The sequence below is a fragment of the Camelus ferus genome, chromosome 27 (assembly GCF_009834535.1).
Source record: "Camelus ferus isolate YT-003-E chromosome 27, BCGSAC_Cfer_1.0, whole genome shotgun sequence".
In the NCBI taxonomy this organism is placed as follows: Eukaryota; Metazoa; Chordata; class Mammalia; order Artiodactyla; family Camelidae; genus Camelus; species Camelus ferus.
The window spans coordinates 21,180,903-21,208,120 of NC_045722.1; the positions used below are offsets into that span (position 1 = coordinate 21,180,903).

General features: G+C 47.4%; 1 protein-coding gene across 1 annotated transcript in view; it reads right to left on the bottom strand.

Moving 5' to 3' along the window:
- Positions 1-27,218, bottom strand: part of ADAMTS17 (ADAM metallopeptidase with thrombospondin type 1 motif 17) — a 304,068-nt gene that overhangs the window by 43,913 nt on the left and 232,937 nt on the right. The window contains exons 18-21 of the mRNA XM_032468854.1: positions 24,058-24,138; positions 14,015-14,172; positions 11,238-11,397; positions 8,022-8,157 (exon numbers count right to left, since the gene is read on the bottom strand). Coding sequence (XP_032324745.1) covers positions 8,022-8,157; positions 11,238-11,397; positions 14,015-14,172; positions 24,058-24,138 — 535 coding nt within the window. The remainder of the gene's footprint in view (positions 1-8,021; positions 8,158-11,237; positions 11,398-14,014; positions 14,173-24,057; positions 24,139-27,218) is intronic.

Here is a 27,218-nt window from a genome sequence, read left to right on the forward strand (position 1 = left end):
GAAAACAGACCAACTACGCATTTAGCAAAACCGTTCTCGGCTTTCATTTTAAAACTGCGTGTTTCACTTCCAGATAAAAGAGGCACCACGGTTCCTCTCAATCTCCCTCTGAACCCAAGGCCACTCCAATGCTGTTGCTGACTTCTCTCGTCCACTTTAAAATAACTATTTAAGAGGGCCCTGATCCCAAAGGGTCCTTTCTCATCCATGGCAGAAGCAGGTTGTACTATTTTTAAAATGGTGTAGCACTAATTTAGAATGGTGTAGCAGAAAGTATGTAAGACTTAAGCAGGATAACTGGTTTGAGTTCTACTTGCTGTGGGTAATGACCTTGGGTAAACTGCATAACAACCAAGTGTCTCGAAGTCTCCATCTGTAAAATGGGTGACTACACCAACTTCCCAGCCCCTCTTTATTGCTGACAGGCAGGAACAGACTGGCTCACTCCCGCCCCATGCTGGATTCCTGCTACCGCCGTATTTTCCATCTTCTCAAGAAGGATACAAGTTCTCAGTTTCAAGATTCTCGCTTTTATGATAAGTGAATTTCAAATATTCTTCTGAGAGGAAAAAAAGTTTCTCTGGGATTTATAGGAACAAACTGATTCACAGCAGAGAAGCAGAAGGACAGTGAATGAGCTTAACCAGCAGCTGATGAGACCACCGGCCCCAGTGACATTTCTTTTCAGATATCACACCCGATCAGGTTACCCTCCAGGAACTGGCACTTGTGTTGGTACAATTTGGGGGTTAAAATAACCAGGAGAAGCCCGGATTTGGTAACAGGTTGTACCACACCCAGGCACTAAGAGCTCGGAAAAAAAACTCTCATGCTTTGAGAATCATATGGCTGCTGATGCTGAAAGTTCACGTCCAAGAGTAACATTCCCGTCAGGCGGCCTTTCTTACCAGGACACAGGAATTTTCCAGTACAGTAGCCCTCCTGCTAACAGGCTTGCCGGCACTCGTCCTAGCTGGACAGAGTCCGCTGGACAGGCTTTCCTCGTCTCAGTTTGATCATGACGTCTGCGTGTCGCTACGTGTTCGGGGCTGAGGACATGTCTGCTGTTTTTGCCTGTCCAATGTCATCTTCCTTTTTCTCGTGAGAATACCTTGGTTTTCTTTTAGGTGTCTACACCACGTCCCTGGAGACCATGTGAGCCAAACCGGGCCGATCAGACCTCCTCCAGGAAGCCGGGCTCTCAGTGGAGGGGAGGCACAGCGCACACAGCGAGCTCCCTGCAGAGCCTGTCCGCTGGAGCTGCCTCTGAGATGCTCTCTCCAGTATCCTCTTCAGCATCTCATCAATTTTGGGAGCTACTCCACATCCTTTCTCTATACTCCTGTCTTTTTGGTACAGTTTTAGATTCAGTTTCTGTTGTCTGGAATCAAAGAACCTCGATGTGCCCATTTTTTTGAGTCTAGCATTTTGATTCACTAAAGATAAAACCCAGGGAGTTTTAGAAGTTGGTGGTCCCAGGTCACTGCCTTTGCATTTCCAAGACTCCAGAGCAGGTGGGAATCTGGTTCCATCTGCAGCCATGTCATTAGCTAGCTGGGTGGTCTCCTGCCTGTCACCACGCTTGAGCATCTCTCCAGCAGGAGGAAGAGGTCAGCCGAGTGTACTTTTTTGGTGGAGGCGCAGGGTCACCCTGAGCAGCTCACCTTGCAGGGTAGTAGCACCTTAACCCTTCTGCCAGGAGCACCTGTCTCTAGAAGCTCTAGGAAGGGTGGCTTCCAAGATAAAAATTCTCCTGGAGAAAGACTCTAATTGCGGTGCTCTCACAGTGAATCACAGTGCACAGTGATGCCTCAAAAGTGTGCTGGTGAGGGACCGGGGAGTTAAAAACCCCACACAGCTCCGTGTAGCCCAGCATTTCCCTTTCTCATGTAACCATGGAGACCTTCCTCCCTCTATCCTATGATTTGATGTTTCTACCAGAACCTGGAGAATACACACTACCCCTTGGTTCCTGATAGATCACTGCGATCTTTGTGGTTTTTGGTTTTGCTCCTCAGACTGAGTTTCAACTTTTCCATTTACCTTTCCTTTCCAGTCATTGTGACATAAAAATCAAATGCAAACATCTAGTGCTTAATGCCCTTTATATTTTATAACTCAGAAAAGTCAGGAAAAGAGAAGGACTTCTTAATGGGTCCCAGGGTCCACATGCAAAGCATTACTCAACAGGAGAATTCTGTTACCTGTGAAACTGGTATCTGGAAATTCTCTTGTCCTCTGTAATGATCAAAGGGAAGGGTGTTCAAATGATCAAAGGATTTAAGCATGAAGGAAAAGAAGAAAACAGAAGATTTAAATTCAAGACAAGACTCTGAAATGCCTTCTTTCTTCATCCGGAATGTTTCTTACTATAGACAAATAAGAAAAGGCTTCAAAACCTTACTATTTAATTTAAATACAAGTGAGGTTCTAGAATTTGAGTAGTGTCATTCACCATTTTTTCCACTTCAGGCATTCTTTTCTATTTTTCACATGGATTGGGGGCCACCCCTCATCCCAAATGTCTGGAAAGTGGACTGAGCCTGAGAGAGGAGAACCCCACTCTAGAGGTTCCTAGGCTGTTACTGCGGACCTGTGAGGACGTACATCTCCAGGCCTTGCCCTCGCCACCATGAGGTCCTGAGCTGAGGGCTCCTGATCTGCCACATGGGGTGGGCAGTGCCAAGGGTGCTCTCCTCCAGCCTCTCATATCCAAGGCACAGTGAGCAGAGGAGTGAAAATTAAATTTACCTATTTTATTTTGGAGGCAAGCAGGAAAGAAAAGCTCTAAGTTTCAGATGAGCTAGAAATGAATTAAACAATGGTATCTTTTCAGACTTTGGCTGCACCTTAAGATCCACATGTTACAGGCTTCATTCTTAAGTCATGATCACATATACACACAGAACATGCTTTCCTAAAAACATGAGGGATTCCATTCAGTTTTAACCTAAAATAAGGCAAACTGGCTAAAATAATTGAGCAAAGAGGACAAATTTAAAATCCAAATACACCTCCTTGCAGATGACTATTCAATTCGATTGCCAGTAAGAGACTGAATATTCTTTTCTGAATCCCCCTAATTCAATGCACAGGACAGTCTGTACTGCCTGGGAAGAAGTTCAAATCATAAATACTATAGGGAAATATCTAATAGCTCAGAATGGCCTTTTCAAGTAGCCAAGAAACTCTAAAGATTGAAAAAAACATTAAATCTGGTGAAGCATGAGCCATGTGTTCCAAACTGAGCCCATCTCCCTGTCATACCCCACCCTCCCTGCTCCAGGACCTTCTGGAACGTGGTCTCAAGGAGCTGGCGCACAGGGTTACTTTTTGGAAGCCAGATGATGGCGGGGCCTCTTCCCTGCAGACTGTGGTCAGCAAGGTGAGGGCTGCTGGCCACAGTCATAACAGCTGAGCTGATCTGTGATTTCTGTCTCTCCTGCCAATGTCAGGTCCAGGTTTGCCGATGTGTTTGAGCTGGTGTGCAGGATGCTGGAGAGAGGCCTTCTGCCCTGCGTGTCAGATTCCAGATTCCACATGGTTATGGCAGGGTTTGGGAGCAGGATCCACAGAGCGAGGGGCAGGATTAGAATAAAGAGGTGTTAATGGTGTGAGATGGGAAGGTAAAGGAAACTGTCGGGAACTCAGCGGAAAAAAAAAAGGGTTGAAGAAAATGAAAGGGAGATCAGGGAGAATAAAGAAAAACAAGGGAAAAAGACAACCATCTCTGTTGTTTTAAAGGTCAAAGAGTAACAATAATATAGAAAGGCTCTCGCACCTCGCCAGATTCAACAGCCGGCTGCATTCTGGCTTCTTTAATCAAGTTTACACCGCTGGGTTCTTGGGCTACTCCTCCAGGTTACAGGCTCTGTTTTCCCATCGTGCCCACCCCCATCCTCTGAAGCAGCCTTTTTTTTTTTCCTCCAGGGCCTGTAATTAACTTCTCCAAACCCTACCCCGCGACTCAAGTTCAGCTTTTACTTATGAATTACATCTCTTTCTGATTGTCTAGCACTCATTTTCTAAGGTCAATCTCTTCACTTTGCTTCACTTACTAACCCAAGTCCATATTATTCTATGTTTTTAAGAAATACTCATGACAACTAGATTGTGCTACGCAATGGTTCAAATTATCGTGTGTGCATATGTATATACACAATATCTGTACATCATACGTATACATATAGGTGTACTGTGCATGTGTTTATAAATAAATAACACTAGCATCTGCAATAATTTAAAAATCTATAAAAGCACACATTTCTTTAGCCAAGCAATAAAGACTCTTTGATGAGTCATGCTCTTTTTTCATGTGTCCACTTCAAGGAACAGTATCAAGTCAGTTAGTTCAAAATAAACAAATAAACAAATGAGTAAATAAAACCAGACTATAGAGCAGGCAACCAGACATGTCATTTCTAGGCTCTGAGGCAAATTCCAGGTGCTGACTTTTCTTTCATCAAATTTATTTTCTCCTCTGCTTTTGGAAATGCCATTCATCCTTTAAGGCTAATCTGCATGATTTTACAGAGTCGGGAAGGGAATGAAAGGGGACGGGACAGAAAGGGGAGAGTGGTGGGAGGGAAGAACCTAACATTATCAAGTTACCTGAGAGCAGAGAGCTTGCCTATCTTTCTCACCTCTGAATACCTTGGTACCGAGAACATGGCCTGATGACTGAGAAGATGCCCCATAAACACGGGTTGAATGAATGAAATTACTGACTGTACTGTGTGCTCAGGGTCATGCTGGATAGTTTTAAAAACAGTACTGAATAATTGGGTGATAAAAAGTCATTCCGTATAACAATGTCCCCTCCTTTGTATAATGAGAGGATGCCTTCCCTGAGGCAGTACCTGCAGAGTTCGGGCTCATGCTCAGGCTGTGGTCCCAACATCTCAGTGGGCAAAACAAGGGTAGGGAATAACCTAAGGCAGTGCCAGCAAGCCAGCACTCATGGGCCAAGTCCAGCCTGCAGCCTGCACAGCCTAGGAGCTAAGAACGGTTTTTTACATGTCTAAAGCGGTTATAAAACAAACAAACAAACGAAAAACAGATAGCAGAGATTGTATGTGACCCACAAAGCAAAAAATTTTTCTATCTAGCCCTTTACAGAAAAAGTTTGCTGACCCTTGTCCTAAGGAGACACTAAGAATGTGCTTCTGAAGTTGCTTTTCATCTAAAGGGTGTTTGGCTTGAACTCGTGTTCGAACATGGTGAGACTGCAGGGCTGGGCTCTGTGAGCACACACAAGCTCGATGTCCTCCAGGCTTACAGCAGCTCTGTAGCAACAATATATAGAGTTTGCACCCTTGTTAACTCATGCTTGTTCATGTGACTTTTTTGCAGGTGTTTTCCTACACAATTTTCTGGTTAATTTTGTAGTGCAACAGAGTCCTCTCCTGGAAAATCTGTGGGTGGCAAAATCATAAAGGTGCTACACTGGTCCACTTGGTATAATGGTCAGAGGGCTTTGCTATGGAGCTTTGAATTCACCTGGAATCTAGCTGAAATACTCAAGACCTCTAATCTGTCTTTTACTAAATCTGGGAAATTCTTGATTGTTGTCAACTTGATTTTCTGCTCCATTCTCCCTCTCGTCTCCCTCTGTGACTCCAATTATACTTATGTTAAAACGGCTGACACTGTTCCACAGGTCACTTGAGTTTCTGTCATCACCAACAGTCTTTTCTTTCCATTTTCCAGACTGGATAGTTTCTGTTCCTCCATCTTCAAGTTTACTGATCTTTTTTTCATCATCTCCAATCTGTTAGACCCATCAAGTGATTTTTTAAAAAACATTTCAGATACTGTCTTTTTCAGTTCTAAAATTTGGTTCTTTTTCGGCAGAGTGTCTTTTTTTCTGATAAAATTTCATATATGCTCACTGATTATGGTCATATTGTTCCTTACGTCTTTGAGCATAATTATAACAGCTGCTTTGAAATTCTTGTCTGCTAATCCCAACCTATACATTCATTTTGGAGTCAGTGTCCATCAATTGCCTTGTCTCTTGAGTATGGGTCATATTTTTCTGTTTCTTTGTATGTCTAGTAATTTTGGATTGTATTCTGAGCATTGTGAATGCTATGTTAATCTACAGCAGTGCTGTTCAATAGAAATAAAATGTGAGCCACATATGTAATTTTAATTTTCTACTATTCACCTTAAAAAAGTAAAAGGAACAGGTGACTTTAATATATTAATAAAGAGTAATAATATATTGTATGTGACCCAATGTATCAAAATATAATTATTTCAACATGTAATCCATGTATTTGGATACAATGACCCCAATGTATCCAAAAATATAATTATTTCAACATGTAACCAAAGATATTTTACAATCTCCATACCAAATCTTTGAAATCTGGTACACATTTTACATTTACAGCATATTTTGATTTGGACTGGCTAGTGGCTACCATATTGATCAGCACAGCTCTAGAGTACCATTCTAGGAAAAAGCTGAGGGTTGGTCCACAACAAGCTACTCCATCCTTATGGGAAGCAGCATCCTTGACTGACAATTTTTAAACTTTATTCCTTGGTGTTTCACAGAGGTGCCAGGGGGCCTACCATGAGCTGAGGGGAAGGCGGAGTGCTCTAGGCTACTCTTCCCCATCATATAAGTGTCTCAATCCAATCAGAGCAATTCTGACTTCATGTTTCATGTATTTCACTCCTGAGCATAGTTAAGAAAATAATTTGATACTAAAACAGCTTGAAAACATGAATGAATTATTGAAAAATATAATTCTTCAATGGATGCCTAGGATCTTTCTTTTTCAGTCATGCCCTTGAACCCATGCTGACCTCTCCTCTTCTAGAGTAAGTCACTTCTCTGTCACTTACCCCACTTTCTAACCATATCACAAGAGTCAGGTTTTCTCTGCTTTCAGGAGAAGAGACTATGGCCTGTCTAATCCTTGTGTCTTCAGAGTGGCAAGTCCTTCCTTCTTTGGGCCCATGTGTGTGTGACTGTGTGATTGACTGATGGATGTTGATTGACTGATGGATGGGTTTGTTGGAGGGTTGCTCACACCCAAGATGCTCAAGACTTCCTGAATTGAGCCATGCTCCTCATGGCCTTCAGCACAAGGGTAGAATTTCATTCTTAGTTTGCCAAGGACCACATAAAACCAATGAAACAAGCCTCATCTTGATTTCCCTCCTGTCTTCCCTCTCTCATTCACACAAATACAACCAGTCTGACAAAGAAACAAGGGTTGGTGGAAAAATTAAATGCTTTGTGAAATTTCTGCACTAGACGAGTGGTACAAATTGAGGTGAAGAAGCCCTAAAAGCTGCCAGGTCAAAAGTCCAGCCTCTTGAAAAAAGCTAAACATGCCTTCACCTGCTGCACAGAACCACAAAATAGAAACCATGCACCTCAACCCAGGGCAGAACGGGAGGCCAGGAGTGATATTACACAATACAGCAGAGTCATATGCAAAGTCCCACTAAAACAGAAATAAGGCGGCTTAACAGACGAACACATTTCACACAATTCATCTTGGCTGACAGCCCAAGAGAATTCACTTTGGAGCACATGAGTTACATGACCATGAAAGCTGGGGTTGGAAAAGAAGTTCTGATGGGTCCCAAATAATAAATAACCTTCTGATGTTAATTTCAGCCACTGAAACAAGCCCATCACAGACACTAACCTGTGCACACTTACTCATGGGTACTCACACTCTGACTTTCTTTCCTTCTTCTCCATGACAATGTAACCTGGGGGAGGAGGTGACGTGTACCATTTGAAAGTGTGAGGAGATGGCTTTTTTTTTTTCATGAGATGTTCTTAATGGCCTTCTATAAGATGCCTTACAGTGAGGACGATATACTTCCATCAAAGTTCCGACTTAGCCAGAATTTCAGAAATCACTTAGCAATGACAACGGAACACCAAGCAGGACTGTGGCATTAAAATGTATCACCGCCCCCCCAACCCCGTCCCCGCGTGCTGGTGCCCTGATCCTGGAGGGTCCAAGGTGGAGAACACAGCTGCTTACCGTGACTGGCATGGGTGGGAGTTGCACCTTCGGACCTGGGGCTCTGGCCGGCTCGCTTGAGGGCAGTCACTGTCATTCACCAGAGTTGTGGTCTTGTTGATAATTCTTGTGCAGGACACGATGGTTCTGCGTTCCCCTGGAAACCAAACCACACAGAACTGAGAGGCTGTGGTACACTCACCTGGAAAGGCCATTCAGTCACCTTACGGAGGAGTGTTCAGGTACATCTTTTGGTCAGTTTGTCATTTACGGTGACTGTTGTCACGTCTTATTGTTTGACAGAGAGGGAGAATCTTAGGGATGAGGGTGTATAAGACATGCAGGGGCAGCACGGGGCAGGAGAAAGATTCCAGAACAGGATCAGAAAGAAGTAACACTTCAGATCAGCTGTGTCCTTGGACAGCTTGGGATTCACTGAGGCCAAAGTTCTGATTTGGGTCTTTAATTTCCAACAAAAATTGCCAATCTCTACCTCTGTTAATTAGATGTTTAAAGTCTATGGTCTTGATCAAATACCTGTACATCAGCCCTCACCAGAAATGATGGCTATCTATTACAGAATCCCTACTTGCTGGAGAGAAGTGAGAAACAGGAAGGCTAGTCTGAAGGACACAGACCTGCGTCCTCCAGGCAGGCAGTCCACCGCCAACCTGAGAATTCATCTGCCCATCAACTGCTACTCATGCCCAGTGTCACCTGCTCTTGGGAAACTTCCCTGACCGGTCACCCCGGTTGGATGTAGTCATTCTCTTGGGTGTTCCCAAAGCACCCCCCTGCTGCTTGGTCATGACTTTGTTGGGAGGGTGGGTGGTGGAGAATGGTTGGGAGCGAGATGGGCAGCCTCTGGAGCAAGGCTGTCTGGGTTCAAATTTGGCTTGATCACTAGCACTGCGATCATAGCATGGACCATGTTTCTGTGCCTCCGTCTCCTCTGCTGAATCGACTCACTTAACTTCCCTAAGCCTTAGGGTGCTTCAGGGATGGTTGAAAGGAATTGATTGATGCATTTAAAGTGTTTAGAACAGAGCCTGGGAGGGGTTAACTCTTCAGGTTAGCTACATCCCTATTGCCATTATAATCATTTGGGAAACGTCACAATCAAAGGTTAACAGGCTGTCAAGTACAACTTTATGGATCCCAGGCTCCTTGGGTCTGTCTCCTGGGGAATCTGTCATGTGGGAATGACTCAAAATTATGGAGCCCTAAACTTGTGTCAGCAAAAAAGCATACAGCTGCCTCAAACCAGATTTCAGTTAGGGCTGCAGGTCAGGGAGCTGGGAGTCATCAGTGATGTAAAAGGATGCCACTGGGCCAGGGGTGACAGCAGCAGACGGCAGCCCCTCTCCCCCAAGGTGACGGGGGCCTGCTAACTCTCCCACTGGGGCCATGCTCAGTTTGCAGTAAGTTGCCCCTGAAGGAAAGTCTGGTGCAATCAGGGATATGGGCAGCGTGGAAGGATGACGGGGCCCTACGGGGCTGCTTGAGGAAGAGGCTGAGAACAAACAGTGGAGGCAGTCAGCCCAGACGTGCAGAAGAGGGAAGGGATTCCCAGCTGACCCTGGCAAGTGTCTGACGGGTCCGATTATGCTATGGCTATAATTCCTACCCCTGAGAAGTGGGACAAGTCACTTTAATGGTAAACGAGAATCTACATATTGGATATCTGACAAACATCACCTTCACGGTCAGGAGCCAGGCAGAGCTGAGTGCTGGTGAGGCTGTGCCCATGTTCCACGCTGCTAGCCCACCCTCTGGGTTGGCTTTCCAGAGTCTAGGTCAACCTTCTGTCCTAACTCGGTGCCCATCAAAATCCACCCAGCCTGCACCCCACTTCCATGACCCCGCTGTGTGTCTGTCAGGGTGACAGAGTACACTGTACTAAGGGGCTGCTGCCTAAGAGTTCAGGAAGCTTCTGAGACAGGAAGGAAGGGGGAAGGGCACGGCCATTCAAAGAATGACACAGCCATTAACACCAAGATGGCGGAAGATCCAACTCCCAAAAGGCCTTGAGGCCCAAGATTGTGGGAGATTTGACTTCCTGTAGACCTTGAGCTTCATTATACCCTCACGGTAATGTATTAACATGGTAAATGGCACTCCCACAGGCGCCATGACAGTTTCGAGACTGACCATAAAAGGTCAAAGAGTGAGTGGCGGCCCAGTTCCTGGGAACCACCACCCCTCCCCAAGAAGTTGGAATAATCTTAGCACTTGTTAGGAAGTTACCGAGTCCATAAAAACTAGCAACACCGCACTTGGTGGCCACTCTACCTTCTGAATGAGATGGATCGCTCTCTATGGAGTGTGTATCTACTTTTACTTTACACTGAGCACCCAACACCCACACCTTGTGTCCTTTCTCTTGCCTTCGGAGACAGCCTGTCCTCTGTCTATGGCTCTCTCTGAATAAATCTACATTTACTCAACTGTGGCTCACTCTTGAATTCTTTCCTGCGTGAAGCCAAGGGCCCTCACTTGGTGGGGCACATCCCAGGGACTCAACTGAGACCTGGGACATGGCCATCCTCTCGCCCCACATTCTCTTTCCTGTATCACTTCCTCTGTTCCTCCTGAACAACACAGTACAGACTACAATGCCTTTTGTTCATACTGATTTTTGTGTTTGACAGTTTCCTCCTTGCAGTGGGTGTGACGGCTGAACATCCAGTCTCAGAGGTGAGGAAATGTAGGTGCAGAGAGGGTAGGTCATTTGCTAAAACATGGAGGCAAGTCACGAAGTCAGGACTCATGCTCTGAAAGGTTCACTGGACTTGGATGGCTTTTTCTTTCTGTTGTATTACTGTTGGTTCCACTATATACCCACTGGTGACTATGGCAAAGAGGAAAGGGTATTTTAGGGTCAGAAACATCTTCTGGTACCCCTCTATGAAATGGCAACAGAGGAAGGCCTGTCCTGTTCATTCCCAGGGTCACCTGTCACACTTGTGACATAGCCATACTTACATTCAGATCAGAGCCCAAGGGTCCTGTGCAAAGCAGCCATGTGGGCACAGCTCTAACCTGCAGGAGTCTGGAAACTCTGCCCAAGTGTCTTGCAGAGAGATCTGCAGTGGGACGTGGTTACATTCCCATGGACATACAGGTGCGTGGCCAGCTTTTCCCAGGCTCCGTGCGCTGGCCTTGGAATGCCCCGAATTCGCTCTTCCCTCCTTTGCAAAACCCCCTACCCAGTGAGCCCATGACCACGCTGCTCACCTCCTCCGCACTGCACGCTGCACCCTTCCCAGCCGCTGTGGGTCCAGATGAACAAGGAGTCCTGGGGTTTTTCCGGTTCACTTTGATTCTCAGCAGTGTAGTTTACGGGAATGGTGTATTCATAATGAATTCCATAATTTTGGTCGTGAAATAACAACACCTAGATCAGCAGCAAAATAAAAGGCCATTTTAAAATCAAGCAAAAGCCCACAGGATTGCTGAATGCGCAAGGCAAGCCATGCTGTGGCTGTCTCCCTACCAGGGATAACCAGCTCTTTTCGGGGTCTCCAAACAGGTTCAATTGAGGGGCACTTCTTTATTTCAGTCTTGGGTTCTCCAGAGACTCAACCCGGGAGCAGGAGCACCTGTAAACCACTGGCAGGGAGTTCTGCTCTGTCCCACGGGAGAGAGGACTGGGTTAGAGGAGGAACTGGGGGATGGGCAAGTCTGTGGGCTCTAATAGCGCCTCACATGGAGAGCTGCTCCGTGCAAAGTGCCCGTTCCCACACAGTCACTCGCAAAGCTGTCCTTGCAGGCAAGAAAGACGCAGATACTGCTTTTTCTAAAAAGGCATCTGAACGAGGAGGGTTGCTCTACTTTTCCGAAAATGAACACCACTCTTCATGCCGCTGCTATGTATCACTGGGATGGGTGAGGCTGGCTCAAGGGTAGACACAGCCCATTGCAGGGGAACCTTGGGCATGTCTGTCAAGGATGCATGAGCCTTCCTGTTGCGAAGGGAACTAGGATGATGATGATGTCCTGGCTCAAGGCTTAAAGCCGGGAGTGAATGGCAGGGAGCCAGTGAGTAGATGGATGAGGCTGGACCTGCCTGGGGGAAGGCCAGGTGGACCGTGTGGGCCAGGTGGACGGAGGGTGACAGGAGCCACCCTCCGTCCCAAACATCTCCCTCCCTTCCAAGGCCTGGAGGTGCAGGGTCGGGGTGGGGTGCTGAGAACAGCCTGAACTGAATAAACATTCACTGCTCCAAAAAAATAAACTTGCAGTAATGCATTTGGAAAAATGCCTTCAGTTAAAAAAAAAAAAAAAGAAACTCTTTAAAAAGAGATCTTTATTATCTCAGTATGGGAATAAGGCTGGTGAATTGAGAATCCATATGAAACCAATTTCATGCAATTTTGTAGCCATGTATAATTTGTGTGTGCGTGTGCGTAATTGGTTTCAAATGCAGGTCCCCGTGGCTCTGCCAGTGCTCCTGACCCTGAAAGCAGTGTGCACAGCCCGGTTAGGGGACAATGGACTTCTATTTACAGGCTGAGGGGCACCTCTCATTTCGAGGTTTAAAAACTAAAAGTGACAATCATATTTCAAGAGAGAAAGGAGATTCACGTTCAAGAGGGCTGCCACTTCAGTGGTGACAACTGCTGTTTTCCCTGAGTTTTGTTTATCATGGTCTGAATGAATCCAGGCTGGGCACTTGCTTTAATGGGCTGATGATTCACTCACAGTTTATGAAAGCTTTTGGGAAAGAGGGGAAATAGACCCATCTTGGTGTCTGCTAGAAAAGCAAGTTCACATGCTAACAGGTCATGTTGCTATATGGATTTTATCTTGTCTCTGGCTTCGTCTTTTAGTCCCTCTGAATGACTGCTTTTAAATCAAGACCAGAGGATTTGTTCTAATTACTTAGATTCGGAAACAATCTAATCACAGAGAAATGGCTCAGGTACAGGTTCTTAGATCCCAGAAACTGACTGGCAGGGATACACCAGCAGTAGACTTAGTGGGTTGAGTGTTGCACCGACAGATTTCCGGACAGCTTATCTCATGCGTGGAAACTGGCTCTCTTTGCCCTCATCAGAAATTGGAACAGGGTTAGAGCCATCGTGGATGACATCTCTGCTCACATGCAGAGCTGGTCCCCTCAGGAGGTTCCCTGGGAGACAACTTGGGAATCCTTTGGGTGTCACCTAATCTTGAACAGCTGCAGGTTGCCAGTGACCACAAATTAACTGGGGGAACTAACTTCCAAGGAGACACTTTGGCAAGCACTTTGATTACAGATACACAAGCTGTCACAATCTCAATTTTTTGGAAAGAGATACAGAATCAGTAATTTCAAGCTATCAGAAATTAGCCACGAGAACTCCTGGACCCTGAGAAGGAAACAGTGGCATTTCTTTCCGTGGAGATCTTTAATATTCTTCAAGGGCAGCACAACCAGGAGTTTAAGTGGTTTGCATGGGGTCCTCCGGGGGAACAACAAGTGAGACAAGGGTGCCCTGATCTGGCCCAACTGCACAGGCTTCCTGAGAACACCCGGGGAGTAAATGTCACAGCAGAACCTGGTTCGCCCCCATTTCCTCAATGTTTTTTATAAGCCAAGTCTGGAAAATCTGAGTGATGTTGGTTTGGAAATAGAGTCAACTGCTCACTTCCAAAAGGTAGTTTCCAATGTGGATCTACAAACTGCGGGGCGGATCTCTGCCATCCGACATGAAAACACAGACTCTGAGTGGGGCTGTCTGCTTAAGGAAGCCAAGTCTGCCTAGCTGCCACATGGCTAAGCATTTCCTTCCTGGAGGCAGTTCCGTTTGAAAAAGATGGGAGTTCTGCCAACAGAGAGCTAGGGCAAGGTTTTGAGAGGGGAAAGGGATTAGGCAAGAAAAGACTAAGAGAAAGGTTTGAGCAGCAGGTGGCCAGGTAAGCCACCAGGAACCATGTGTCTTTTCTGCCAGGGTCCCAGGGAAGAAGTCAACTGGTAGACCTCCTGGAGCTGTCAGTCTTAAGACAAACACAAAAGCATAGCATATTACCATCAAATGCAGAGGCAATTTGGTTGGTCCCTTGGCAGAAATTTTCTCCCACAGGCCCCTTCTAACATAGCGAACGGTCGTGCCTGCGATCTGGAACTCTCCGGGGAGCTCTATCTTCCAGTCACTGTTGATGGACCTCTTGCTGGAGTCTTTGAGAGCTACAAAGAAAACGGAACACCATGGAATCAGGGGGAGTCAGTCTGTCCTTGAAGGGGAGTCTGCGTGTCCTGCGTCTGGGTCAGAAGCCTCACCCTCCCACCTCCAGCGGGGAGGGGAGAGGGGCCCGCAGTAAGGGAAAGGGAGCCTCCTGTGTCCTGAGAACAGAAGCCTGGCTCACAAGGAGCGAGCAGCTCGTGACCCCAGAACCCTTGGAGAGAGAGTGGTCGTGACTCCCGCACATTCGATGCATGGGCTGCTGTCTGAGAATCAGCTCACACGGTGGAGGTGCGGGGCTGAGTGCCAGCTGGTGGAGACAGCCACAGCCCCATCACATTTTGCTGAACTTTCAGAGTAGAGGGTTTTCTGCCTGCTGAATGGATTCTATTTTAATACATCCAAGGCTACAAAATGGGTTTTGCAGCTTCAGCAAAATTCAGTTCATTTTACTGTTACCTATGTGGGGCTTTTTCGAGGGTAGCCTAACTCCAACATCTCTTAGGGATTTGATAGCCCTACATTAGTAAAGTCGATGCTCCTTCTAGAAACAAGTGTCCTGTCACTAAATATGCGAGTCTGGAACCCTGAGCTGCCTACAAGTGTGGCCATAAGGGTCAACTGACGCCGTGTGGGTGGCGGGGATGCTCCCAGCCCTGGATCTGTGGAATTCAGATTTACACTTTGCTCACTCACACTTCCACTCAGTACAAAAAGTGTTGAAAGAGACAAGGAATGGACATTTTCCTGATCGGCCACGGCAAAGATTCGGTTTTCCATACAAGCCATATCTGATCATTCACTCACCAGGGACTTTTTGTTGTTTCCTCGGGCTTAGAGCCATGTAGTTCTCATGTGGGAGCACAGTGCAGTGAAATTCTGGTGTTTTGATTTGTCTTGTTATTTAGGAAAGAAAAAAACTAATGAGAACCTACTCTGGCATTTAGGAGAAAGTGGCAGACGAAAACAGGTGACAGCAAGTCTTTATGTTGCTCGAAAATTGAGACTCAGCGCACCCTGAGTCCAGCGCCAAGCTCGCTGCAAGTGGAGCTGGAACCCCCGATGCCCCAGATGCTTCCAGTCACCTCGGGACCCTGGCTCTGTCCACCACCAGTGAAGTCAGGTTCTAACCCATTCCCTCATCTCTATTACTGAGGCCAGAAATAAAATGCCCACAGTTAGTACCAATTTTGGATAATGAGACTTGAAACCCAAAAATGGTTTCAGTTAACCCTGAGTCTGCAAGCCCCAGGTTGGGTTCGGATCCACTGGGTCCAGTCCTAGTCAGGCCACAAGCAGCTGTGGGACGCTGGCCTCTGCTTCTTCGTCTCCAGGAAACGATGGTCCCTGCGGGCTCCCGGCGGGGAGATGCACAGTCAGGACGCATGCTCCTGCGCTTACAGGAATGGCCAAGAGAACGAAAGGAGCAGGGCAGGGGAGGAAGGGCGGCTTTCCAGCAGAGTGGCTTCCAGGAGGGGTTCCCTATCCAGGGCAGCTGCGCACAGGGAGTGGCCTGAGGATGATGGGGCTCCAGGGAAGGCTTGGAAAAGAGAACTCTCTACCGCTTGGAACCCAGCTCTTCCCTTCCAGAAATTCTACCCACTATTGAAATTTCCTGGCTACTGAAAGGAAGTGAGAATCTTGGGATACTCAACATTTCTGCTCCTCTCACAAGCTACAAAGCCCCCACTTAATGGGCACGTTCTCTGGTTGAGCTCCCTCGAACGCTTTTTACCCATTAAATCTGCCCTACGACTCTCTAAGGTAAAGAAAAGGGTCATTTTCCTCTTCACAGGTGAGGTCAGGAACCTGCCTCGAGTCACACAGCTACTAAGGAGGCCCAAACGTGAACAGACCAGGCTCAGCACACTCCTCAGCCTGGCCATTTTAATCCCCACATTCCTTAGGTTAGAGCATCAGTCAGGTTTTAAGACAGCTGCTGAAATGTGCAAATGTCACCCATGTTCTCAAAGAGAACAAATTTCGAGCTCGGAACACTGCGGGGTCTCGTGTTCTATATCTTCTGATACAAATAACCAACCTTACAGATTTCCAAAGCTTCCAACGCACTAAAAGCCTGAAAATGCGTTTGGTTATGTCAGTTACTGGGGTATCTAGGCAAAGGCCATGCGGGCGTTCGCTGCTCTATTTCTCTGAAGGTTTGGAAAACTGTTTCTTGCACGAGCGTACGTCAACTTGGTTTTTGGAATTAGCACAGGCTGGTGGGAGTTAGCACACAGCACAGACAAATGAGGGGCCAGAGTCCTCTAAGAAAAGGCTCAGTAAAAACAAGCCAGGGAAGCACATGGAGCAGCCGACACATCCCCCTGACGGGCCCCTCACCTCTTTCTCTGAGGGCCTGGGAGCTGGTGCTGAAGACATAGCTCCTGCCCTAAGGGGCTCAGTGTTTGGAGAGGAGGAGTGAGAAAACGGATAAACATAATACACTTTCATAAGCTCAGAGGTGAGCCCAGGGCCTGCGTGGGGCTGAGGGGAGGGGGCAGGGACTGGGGCGGGTGGGGAAGGGCTTCTGCAGGAGGTGCCCTGAGCTGTGACTGCAGGAAAAGCGCGTGGGCAGCGGGGGCTGTCACTCCCGGCCCTCGGAGGCCAGGACTGATCTCGCCCAGATCTGCTTCTGTGCAGGGGGATGGAGGGAGGGAGGCACGCTGCCCTGTGTGGAGAAGCAAGTGGAAGGTGAAGGAACATTCTTTTCGGAAGTCTGACTGGGAAAAGGAGGCGGGAGACACAGACAGGCTAGGACGGTGAAGAAGGAGAAAGAAGGCTCACTGGCATTGTCACTGGGGTGGGGACACTGAAGCGTGTGGCAAACCCCTGTAACCTGGAGTCAGAGAGGTGAGCAGAATGAGCAGAATGAGCCTCCTTGAAGCTGACGCTGACCACCGTCATGCTGGGACCGCCCCAGAGAACCCGCCTCCCACAGGGACCGGGGCGTGCTGGGGCGGCTGCTCTCCTCCGGTCTCAGCCCGCGCTCAGGCCCCACCGGCCCCACATTCGGTGCCCTGCCCTGGGGCCCTGCCCTTGTTCCTGTCTCAGGGCTGCTGTGGACATCTGAGTGCTCTTTCCCGGCATTCTCCTCTTCTTCTTCAAGTGACAAACCCAGAGGAGCCTCTGGGGAGATGTCCTTCCCTGAGTCACATGGGGCTGACCCCAAACTCCAGCCCAGCTCCAGCTGTGGGCCCATCACCCAGCCCCGGACAGTAAGAGTCGATCCCAAGACTTTCCTTCACCTCGGGAAGAAGCAGCTTTCCTTCCACAGGTGGCCCAGAGACGCGCTGTAAGTCTAGGTCTGCCAGTGCCCAAGAAGAGGCCCCCCAGGTTAACGTCAACTGAGAGATGACAGCAGGGCCAGGACAGAGACACTGTTTCCCCTGAGATCATTTTAAGCCCCTGGATCCAGCGGTGCCTGAAGCTGATACTTAGCAATTGAGAACTGGGTCTGGCTCTCATATGTGACTTTAAGAGGTCGGGTTTTTAAAAATACTAACCATGATAGAGGTGGGGTAGGTCAGGAAAGGAAATTATTGGTGTGGATTCCTAGAAATCACCCCAGGATCCTTAAGCTTAATACCCTCAGAGATTCAGAAGGCCTGGCACACCCTATCCAGGCCTTAACGCTCTCTCCCGGGCCCTGCTCCTGTCCAGCACTTCATTCAGGATGAAGTGGCTCTCACTTGGCCTTGTTTTGAAGGTGCTTTAAAAGGACTTACTGGATTATAAACTGAAAACCACCCCACCACCATGCCAAAAGTCAAACATCTGGGAGGTCAGGAGAGGGAAGGACTGGAAAAAGTGCAGGAGGGCACACCTGGAGCCGATTATAAAACCATCCACAGAAATGTTGTGCAGAGGTGTGGGGGCCGCAGGGGAAACCTCACTTCTGCCGATGGAGGCGCCTGCTGCGGGCGAGACATGGGACAGATGCAAAGCCGGCTGAGGATGGGGACGTGCCACCTCCTCATCCCCAGAGCAGGGTCCTGCTTGTCAGTAGGGGGAGGGCTGAGGGAGGTGGTCTGCAGGGTGGGCGGGAGAGGCCGTGGAGGAGTGAGTGTGGACAAGGAACAGGGAAGGGGAAGTGAGAGAGGCAGGCTGTGGCTCACTGGTTCCTCCAGAAAAGGCCAACAGCGGGACTGGGAGGAACATGCCAGTCAGTGCAGAGCTGGTGACCAGCTCTCTGGGCAAAGCAGCCTAGATTTACGGTGTCTGTCGCTATGCCAGGAGTAAATGCATCCCCGTGGTGGATTTCAAGTTTTTCAAGTTATCCACCTGAGCTCAGTGAACGCAGAGCTGGGAAGAGATGAGAACAGTTAGCTCTACCATCCACACACCGCCGCCAGAGCACTCCCAGGACTTCTGAAGGCACCTGTCTTTGCTTTGGAGGTCCCAGTCTGGAGCTGAACTGGTGAAATCTCACACGGTCACGAGTTCAGGGTCTGGGTGTGGGGGGCTCTGATGGCCCCAGAAAGAATAAACTTTGTGTGCCAGGCTCTGCTGTGGCCGCCTCCATGGCGGCTGCCAGCTTCCAGGCACTGTAAATACAGCTTTACAACTGCCATCGGCACCCAGTCTGAAAGCCAGCACCCCCTCGTCAGAACAGTCTGATCGCGGTGACAATCTCACGTATTTTGCAGTGGGAGGAAAACTCAGAGGCAGAATTACAATGAGATCAGCAGTTCCAAGAAGCATGGGAATCACTTCAAAACTACTGACTCTGGTGTGAGAAATTTGGTGAGCAAGATACAACCTTTGCAGGGCACTGTGGTCCATGCTGAGAAATCGGGACTTCCTGCGAAAATCAGAATTTAGCACCTGACAGTCCTTCCAAAGGGCAAGACTGCAGCCTCAGAGGGTCTGTTGGAACATCAAGGTCACTACTGATGGTGAATACACAGGTTCAGTGTGGAGTGTGATGAGAAAACCACCTGTGGGGCCGTGTCAGCTCCAGGCAGCGAGAGAGCAGATCACTCCCGGCTCGTCTGCAGGATCCCCCACCCCAGAGCGAGCTTCACAAAGCAGGGTTTGCGAGAAGCAGGGAGGCCATTGCTCCGGGGCCCCTCGCGTGCTTGAGTCCTTTCCAAGGTCCTGTATATAAGGTAATCTTTTTCTTACGGAAGGCTCCCCCAGAGTAAGTACATTTTGCGTCCTCTAAGCTCCCGTTCCTCTCACTCCTTGGGCATCAAGGGTATATGCAAGCTTTCTTCATCTGTAAGCATTTTGAGACTTGCTTGTACTTAAAATCAGGATTTGGGGGCCTCAAAACTCAGCAGCAGTTATTAAGATGATGACAAATGCTCTGCTTTGATGGAGAAATACTAGAGTTAAGAACAAAGGGAATTTCTGAGCGACTTGATTCTTCTACCTGTGATGTCTGAAGTTCTGATCTGGGGAGGAGGTTTTCGCTTGCTGATCCTGCTTCGGCCAGAGGTTGGATGTTTTAAACTCTGTCTCAAATAGAACAGTGCTTGTGTTTGTGCATTCTGCTAAGAAGCCATCAGAAGCCTCTCGGCAGTTAGAGCAACTGTCTCGGGTGAGGATGGGTACCCACCCTCCCTTGCTACCACAGCAGAACAAAACCTCTTCGACGACCCAGAACGTGAGGCCATGTGGCGAACGTGTTTCCATCAGGGCCCTTCTGTCTCTCTGTGGACACCTACACGTTGTCCCTGGGCTTCCGGACACTGTGGGAGAAGCCTGTAAGCCCTTCCCAGGAACGAAGAGGGGGCGTTCCTGCTGGGAGGGCCCAGCTCCTCCTTGGAGCTGGCTGGAGGCAGAGGCAGGAGGGCAGACCTGCCCACACGCCCTCCTCTTGCACGTGAAGAAGCCAGGCTCCTTTCTGTCTCTTTCCCGCGCAGATTCCACTGGACGACTTGACCCACATTCAACCTACTTCTCGTCCTGGCAAGGAGTCAGCTCCTTTTATTTCCACTCGGAGTTCTGCCAGCTCCATTCTCAGCTCTGGATGCAAACTGCAGAGGCATTTCCTGTTCCAGGTGGTTTTGAGCAGAAAGCCAGGCAGCGTGGGTTGAAGGTAGGTGGGGTGAAATTCTTCAGGAACTGCTCCCAGCAAATGTGAGAGCAATTCAAAGTTACACAGGGTTGACTTCCAAAGCACCCAGCCCCGAGTGGAAACAAGGCTCACTGGAACTAACTTTAGAAATATAACAGTCGTGGACCACCTTTGGATTTCCCTCGTGCACACACCAGGCCCTGGAACACTGGGATTCTGATCTGTGGATAAGATGAGGTGGCAGAGTCCCAACCGCCCAGGGAGGTCCAGCGCTTCCGGGGGGCTGAGCATTTGCCCTGAGACATTGAACCAATCTCCTCAGAATGGAGGTCTGCTTCTCTGAAATCCACACACCGAAGTAGGTTTCCAATGGACACGTTTCACATGTGTCCTCCTGATGAAAAACTGTCCCCATCAATTGATCTCTGACCACGATTGATGCCTCAGAGGAATGCTGGGAGACTCTGACCTGCAGCAGGCCCAGAGGAAGTGAGGACCTCCGACAAGCTACTGACCTCCTACAGCCTCAGTTTGCTCCTCCGTGAAACAGGCATGACCATGCTCTGCAGTACAGTTTCTAGGCGGGACTAGGGGTCAGGTTTCAAAGTACAGCAGGACTCAATGACTGGGAGTCACTAATGTCAATGTCCGTGCTATCATTTGCCCGTGTGGTCCTCAGGCTTCCGGAGCTGAGAAGGACCATCACGAGAGCCAGCTCCCCTGGGTGGCATCCTGTCACTTGTTGGCCCTAAGATGGGTTCTGGAGAAAAGTCATTTTCCCTACAGCAATTAGATGTTGAGTGATCTCAAGGATTCTGACATCCCTCTGTCATTCTTCTTTCACACAGAAAAGCTGAAGTCAAGGGAACGTTTCTATCTTCCCCAGATACCTGGGGCTGGAAGGAAGGTGCTAGGAAGTCTCAGAACTTACCTGCAGGGCGCCTGCCTGCTGGTGCTTTATGGCAGAACCAGTGAGCCGACTTTGGAAGTGAGCCAGCACCTGGGGTACTGGAATAATGAGTTTTGAAGAAGGGTCAGAGGCAATGTCAGCCTCCCACAGAGACCCAGTGCCTCCAGGGAGCAGAAATGTCCTCTCCAGGTAGGGAGGGAGAACCAATGGACCCGCTGGAAAGAGTAACTTTGGGGGGTGACACTGGGTGATGGGGCTTCCGAAGCACATACTGGTAAAGTCGCCCCCATTCCCTTCGGTGGGCAGAGAGGAGGGGGGCTCTTTGAGAATTTAGTAAAAAGGCTGTCCCTCTGAATAAGCTGCCAAGGGCAGCACAAAGCCCCATTTTGGAAAGGATTTAGAAGCACTGTTCTATTTGTAGAGTGACAGCTGGGACAACTGCAGAGAAGAGTGCCAGGCTGGACCAGGCCAGCTTCCAAGCCAGGAGGTGGGCAAAACCACAGGGCTGATGAAGAGAATGAGGGTGTCAACCTGAGGGACGGCAAGGTGCTAATCCAGCAGCGGCCACAGCAGTGGCTGTTACAGCCTCAGGGAGGCTGCTGGATGGACAGCAGGTGGGAGAGCTGGGAGGAGGGGGCAGGGCTGCCTGGGACACATAGGGACCCCCAGGGGGCCACCTGCCTGTGAGCCTGGTGTGGCCACTTAGAAACAAGAGCTTCTGTGCCCACTCCTGCCTCTCTCTGAGGCAGGTGTGTGAGGATTATCTTAGTATCTGTAAGTGGCTCCTAACCCTTCAATAACAGGATGGCAGTCTTCACTGTCAACTTTCCTGTTAGAGGTTTGTTAGGCGTCCATCTTATTAGACTGTGGGTTTTTCAAGTAGAGATCATTTAGAAAAAGACTTACTTTTGTATCTACAGAGGCAGGATTTTGGACAAAGGCATGGGTTTGAAAACATCAAGTGATACATGAAAAAATGCTCAGTGTCGCTAATCATCAAATCAAAACTACAATGAGGTATCACCTTACACCAGTCAGAACGGCCATCATTCAGAAGTCCACAAATGATAAATGCTGGAGAGGGTGTGGAGAAAAGGGAACCCTCCTACACTGCTGGTGGGAATGTAGTTTGGTGTAGCCATTATGGAAAACAGTATGGAGATTTCTCAAAAGACTAAAAAACTAGACTTATCATATGACCCAGTAATCCCACTCTTGGGCATATATCCAGAGGAAACCTTAATTCAAAGAGATACATGCACCCCAATGTTCACAGCAGCACTATTTACAATAGCCAAGACATGGAAACAACCTAAATGTCCATCAACAGATGACTGGATAAAGAAGCTGTGGTATATTTATATAATGGAACACTACTCAGCCATAAAAAAGAATAAAATAATACCATTTACAGCAACATGGATGGACCTGGAGAATGTCATTATAAGTGAAATAAGCCAGAAAGAGAAAGAAAAATGCCATATGATATAACTTATATGTGAAATCTTAAAAAAAAAAAAGGACTTATTTGCAAAACAGAAACAGACTCTCAGACATAGAGAACAAACTTGTGGTTACTAGTAGGGAGGTGGGTGGGAAGGGATAAACTGGGAGTTAGAGATTTGCAGATACTAACTGATGTATATAAAATAGATAAACAACAAGTGCAGGGAACTATATTCAATATCTTGTAGTAACTTATGATGAAAAAGAATATGAAAACAAATATACGTATGCTCATGTATGACTGAAGCTTTGTGCTGTCTACCAGAAATTGACACAACATTGAAAACTGACTATAGTTCAATTAAAAATATATACATATATACAAAAAAAGAAAACATCAGTGATAAAAGTTGAAATAAAAGCATTTCATGAGTAAACTTCATTTTAGTCAAAATAACTGAATTCTTAAGGTGGCAGCCAGAGAAATACCATGTTTTACATTTAAAAAAACCCAAAAAACTCAAACAGCACCTTGCAACATAGATGCAGGATCACAACATGAGGAAGCTCAGGAGAGGGGTGCCCGGGTAGGAGGTCAGCTACTGCCAGTATGAAATTTAACCCAAGACAGGAATGTGGGGGTACGGCTGGAGGGGGAAACATGGGTTGTAGCATGCCCCACCCCAGTGAACTGAGCAGAGGCAGGCCCTGGGCACCCCCCTTTACGCTGGCCCTGTGGCAGCATTAAGAACAGTTACGTGTCAGCTCAGCACTGGATCTACCCTGGTGACCTTTGTGGGGGCCGATGAAGAAGGCAGGGATTGAGTCTGAACGCATTCAGAGGGTTTCCTGTGGCTGAGAAGGGGTTAAACTAAATGACTCTTCCTGGGCTTTAAGTGCGGTCTGTCGAAGGCAATGAAGACCTTCACTGGACTAGAACTCAACCCTTCCATAGGAAGAAACAGGTGTTTACGTCTTAAGTCAATGGAGTTGGCCACTGGGAATTTGGGGTATACAGTACTCAGTGAAAATCAGTGCTCTTTTGAGTTTCCATTAGATTGAGAGCTATTATTCTTTTTCCAGAGAAATAGTCATCACCAGAGCCACTGACGACCTACAGGGGCTCCCTGCAGGTGGGGTGATGCTCCGCTGCTGCCCAGGCTGAGGCTGCTGAACATTTCTGGGATTACTTTGGGGGACTTACACTCCCTCAATTCCTCACAACTTCTTTCGCTCCCTCTTCTGTCTCCTTCCTTCCTGTCCAAAGCTGGTGGTTCCTCCTGACCTCTCCCCTCACCTCTCATCCACTTTGGGGGTGGCTACACTTTAGCCAAACATGAAAGCACTGTTTGGTCCACTCTGATTACTTATGTTATCACACCTAAAACTGGAATGTAAATCCAATGGCCCAAGAGCATTCTTCAGCATTTTGCTGAACCAGATTACCAGTCTGATCGTCCAAATCAAATTTCAGAACATCGATCGTGAGTCAAATCATTTTTGTTTTACCCAGAAAACTGTGGGCGGGTTTATCCTCCACCACACGGATCCTTCGAGCTCCAGCTGGGATGACAGCAGCTTCAATATAACCTGCAGTGACGAATAACACACAGGTGAGTCACACATTCACCCTTGCACCAGAGGCCCCACAGCTTCCCCCCAACCCCCATAGCCCCCCTCCCTGCCCGAAGGTGATTTCAGAGCCGCGGGGCTAGCAGAGCTGTGAGAAATCAAGATGGTCGAGTAACAAAGAGTGTTCTTCTATGGCCAGAATCTCCTGGCTGCCCTAATTCCAAAGAGCACCATTTGCATGTGTGATGAGTTGAACTGTGTCCTTCCCACCCCCAAATTTATATGCTGCAGTCCTAACCCCCAATATCTCAAAATGTGACTTTATTTGGAAATTGGCTGTTGCCGATGTAATTAGTTCAGATGAGGTCATACTGGAGTAGGGTGGGTCCTTAATCCAACATGACTGGTGCTCTTATAAAAAGGGGAACTTTGGACACAGACATGTACCCGGGGAGAATGCCACGGAAACATTAAGCGGAGATCCGCACGGTGCATCTACAAGCCAGATTGCCAGCACACCACCACCAGAAGCGAGGAGAGAAGCATGGGGCAGGCTCTTCCTCACCTTCACAAAGAACCAGCCCTGCCCACAGCGTGATCTCAGACTGCTAGCCTCCAGCACTGTGGTGCCTGCCACCTGGTTTGTGTACTTGGTTACAACCGCTCTGGCAAATGAAGACAGCCTGGAATTCGGAGTAAACAGCACTTCCCTGGAGCATGGGTGTGGGACGCCCCTGGAGGCTTCATCTACTGGACTCCTTGGCTCTCTGTTGTATTTTGTACTTTCCCCTGATTCCAGGGGAGGCCAGCAGAAGCTGGGCTACCTGCCCTGTGACAGAGCCAATGCCTCAATGCTGTGTATCATTTCCCGTTTTCACTGCCCTGGGGGCATTTCTGCAATGATCACAGTATGTACTTGTGTCCACTTCCTTGAGTATTTCCAAGTATACTGGGGTCCCCCAGAGGCCAGGGCCTTCTGCCCATGCTCTGACCCAACACGTGCCCAGAACAGCAGGTGGTCAGTGGAGATTTGGGAGGAAATGACTGAGGCTGCCAGGGAGGTGGTCAGTGGCAGGCCGATGGCTGGTTAACTGGGCAACTGTGTCAATTAATGGGCCCAGCGTTATGGTGAGATTCTGAAACTCAGGCTGGTAATCATTTTGTTTTGATTTCCATTTGGGTTTTAGACAAGGGTGATACGCGTTTGCTTCAGCAATTTAGATGATGGTCCCAAATTAGATTATGAATGTTGCCTCTGTGGTTCCCAAATGCGCTCATCAGAATCAGCAGGGGAGCTTTAAAAATGAGAGATTTATTTATTTCCTCCTTTTCTCACAGTAAAAATGGCTTTACTTTCAATATAAATACAGTAGACGATAATTCAAACCACAAAAGGGGAAAAACTAAAACCAACCTATACAACACTGCACCGAGAAAATTACCCTTAAGAAAGTATTATTTGGGTGACCAGCCTTTTCAGCCTCTCTTAATGCATGTAAACACACTCACACCATTTCAGGCAAAGAGGATATCATACGTGGTTTTAAAAGATCCAGGACAACTTTAAAATAAAGTTTTGCTGAGCCGTATGTGCCCAAGGTGCAAAAATTCAAAAGCTATTAAAGGATACAATAGAAAGTATACTGATCTTGTAAGATACAGCCTACAGTTGGCCATCTTTCTAACACTCTTGTCATTTATAGTAAGTCGCCTATTTCGGCTGGGTTTCTACATAGGTAACTGAAATGTGTCCACCTGTCAGTTTTGTTTCTTCCTTTCTGACCTTTATGCCTTGAATTTCTTCTCTTTCCATCATTCTGGTGGAAACTTACAAAACCATGTTGTGTGCCACATGGGAGTGGCATCCTTGTCCCATTCATTATGCTCACAGGAATCCTCCAAAACGTCCCCACTGAAAATGATGTCGGCTGTGAGGATGCGACGGGTATCATTTACTAGGTAAGTTTCCTTTCACCACAGTTTGTTACGAGCTTTTGTTATGAAGAGGTACTGAAGCTCATCAGGTGCTTTTTTGCATCTATTGAGATCATATTGTTTTTCTCCCAAACAAAACAAAGACCTCAGAGCAGCTTACCTGTCATCACACCCATCACGGCTAATATGGTGTGTGGGTCAGTATCTTAGCTTCATCCTTCTTTCATCACTACATTTTAGCGAATCATTATTTCTTCTTTATTCTGATGTTTTCCCATCAACCTTTAATTACATTCACATCTCTATTATGTGACTCACCAGCCATAAGTGAAATATTTTAATCTCTGGATATTAAAAGATGAGGAAATCAGAGTAACTACATTGCCCTTCACTTTCCTACATCCCACTTCAACTTTTACTATATCATTCCCTACACTGTGTTTGTTTATAACGTTTATCTTTTGCTAAGATAATTCCTGCAGTTATTTCAGTTTGGGTGTGTGGTTTCTTTCTGGGATGACCATGGTCACGGCTGCACAACTCTGTGCATGTATTTAAACACCCCGAATTGCACACTTTATTAAGTGAATGAATTTTATGGTGGGTAAACTGTATCTCTACAAAGGTGCTAGAAGATAGTTGTGCAGTGGACAGTTCTGTATGTGTCTTCTTGAGCGTAGGTACAGTGAATTCCCGGGCCAACTGTGAGCGTTACTGGTTCAAACATACATGCAGTTTAAATTCTAAATGTACACCTAAATTACCCTCCATAATGGCTTGACTAATACAGAAGTCAAACCAACACTACATGAGAATACATGTTTATTTGCAGACGTCTAAGCACTTGATATTATCAATCCTCTTAATATGTGCTAATCCAAGAGGTGAAACAGTGTTGTGACATAGACTTAACTTGCATTTCTCTCATTATCAACGTTGTTCTGTGTCCTAGTACACACTTACTGGTCGTTGCCTCTCTTCTGCAGTTAACTGCCTGGTTCCTGAGTGTTGCCCTTTTTCCCACTGGCTTTTGCTTTTATTTGATAAACAGCAGTCTTAAAATATATTTTAGTAACTATAACATCTAATATATTTTGGACTCAAGCCCTTTATGTACTAGACTTGCACATTTTTTTTCTGTCATTTGTCATTTTTTTGTTTAT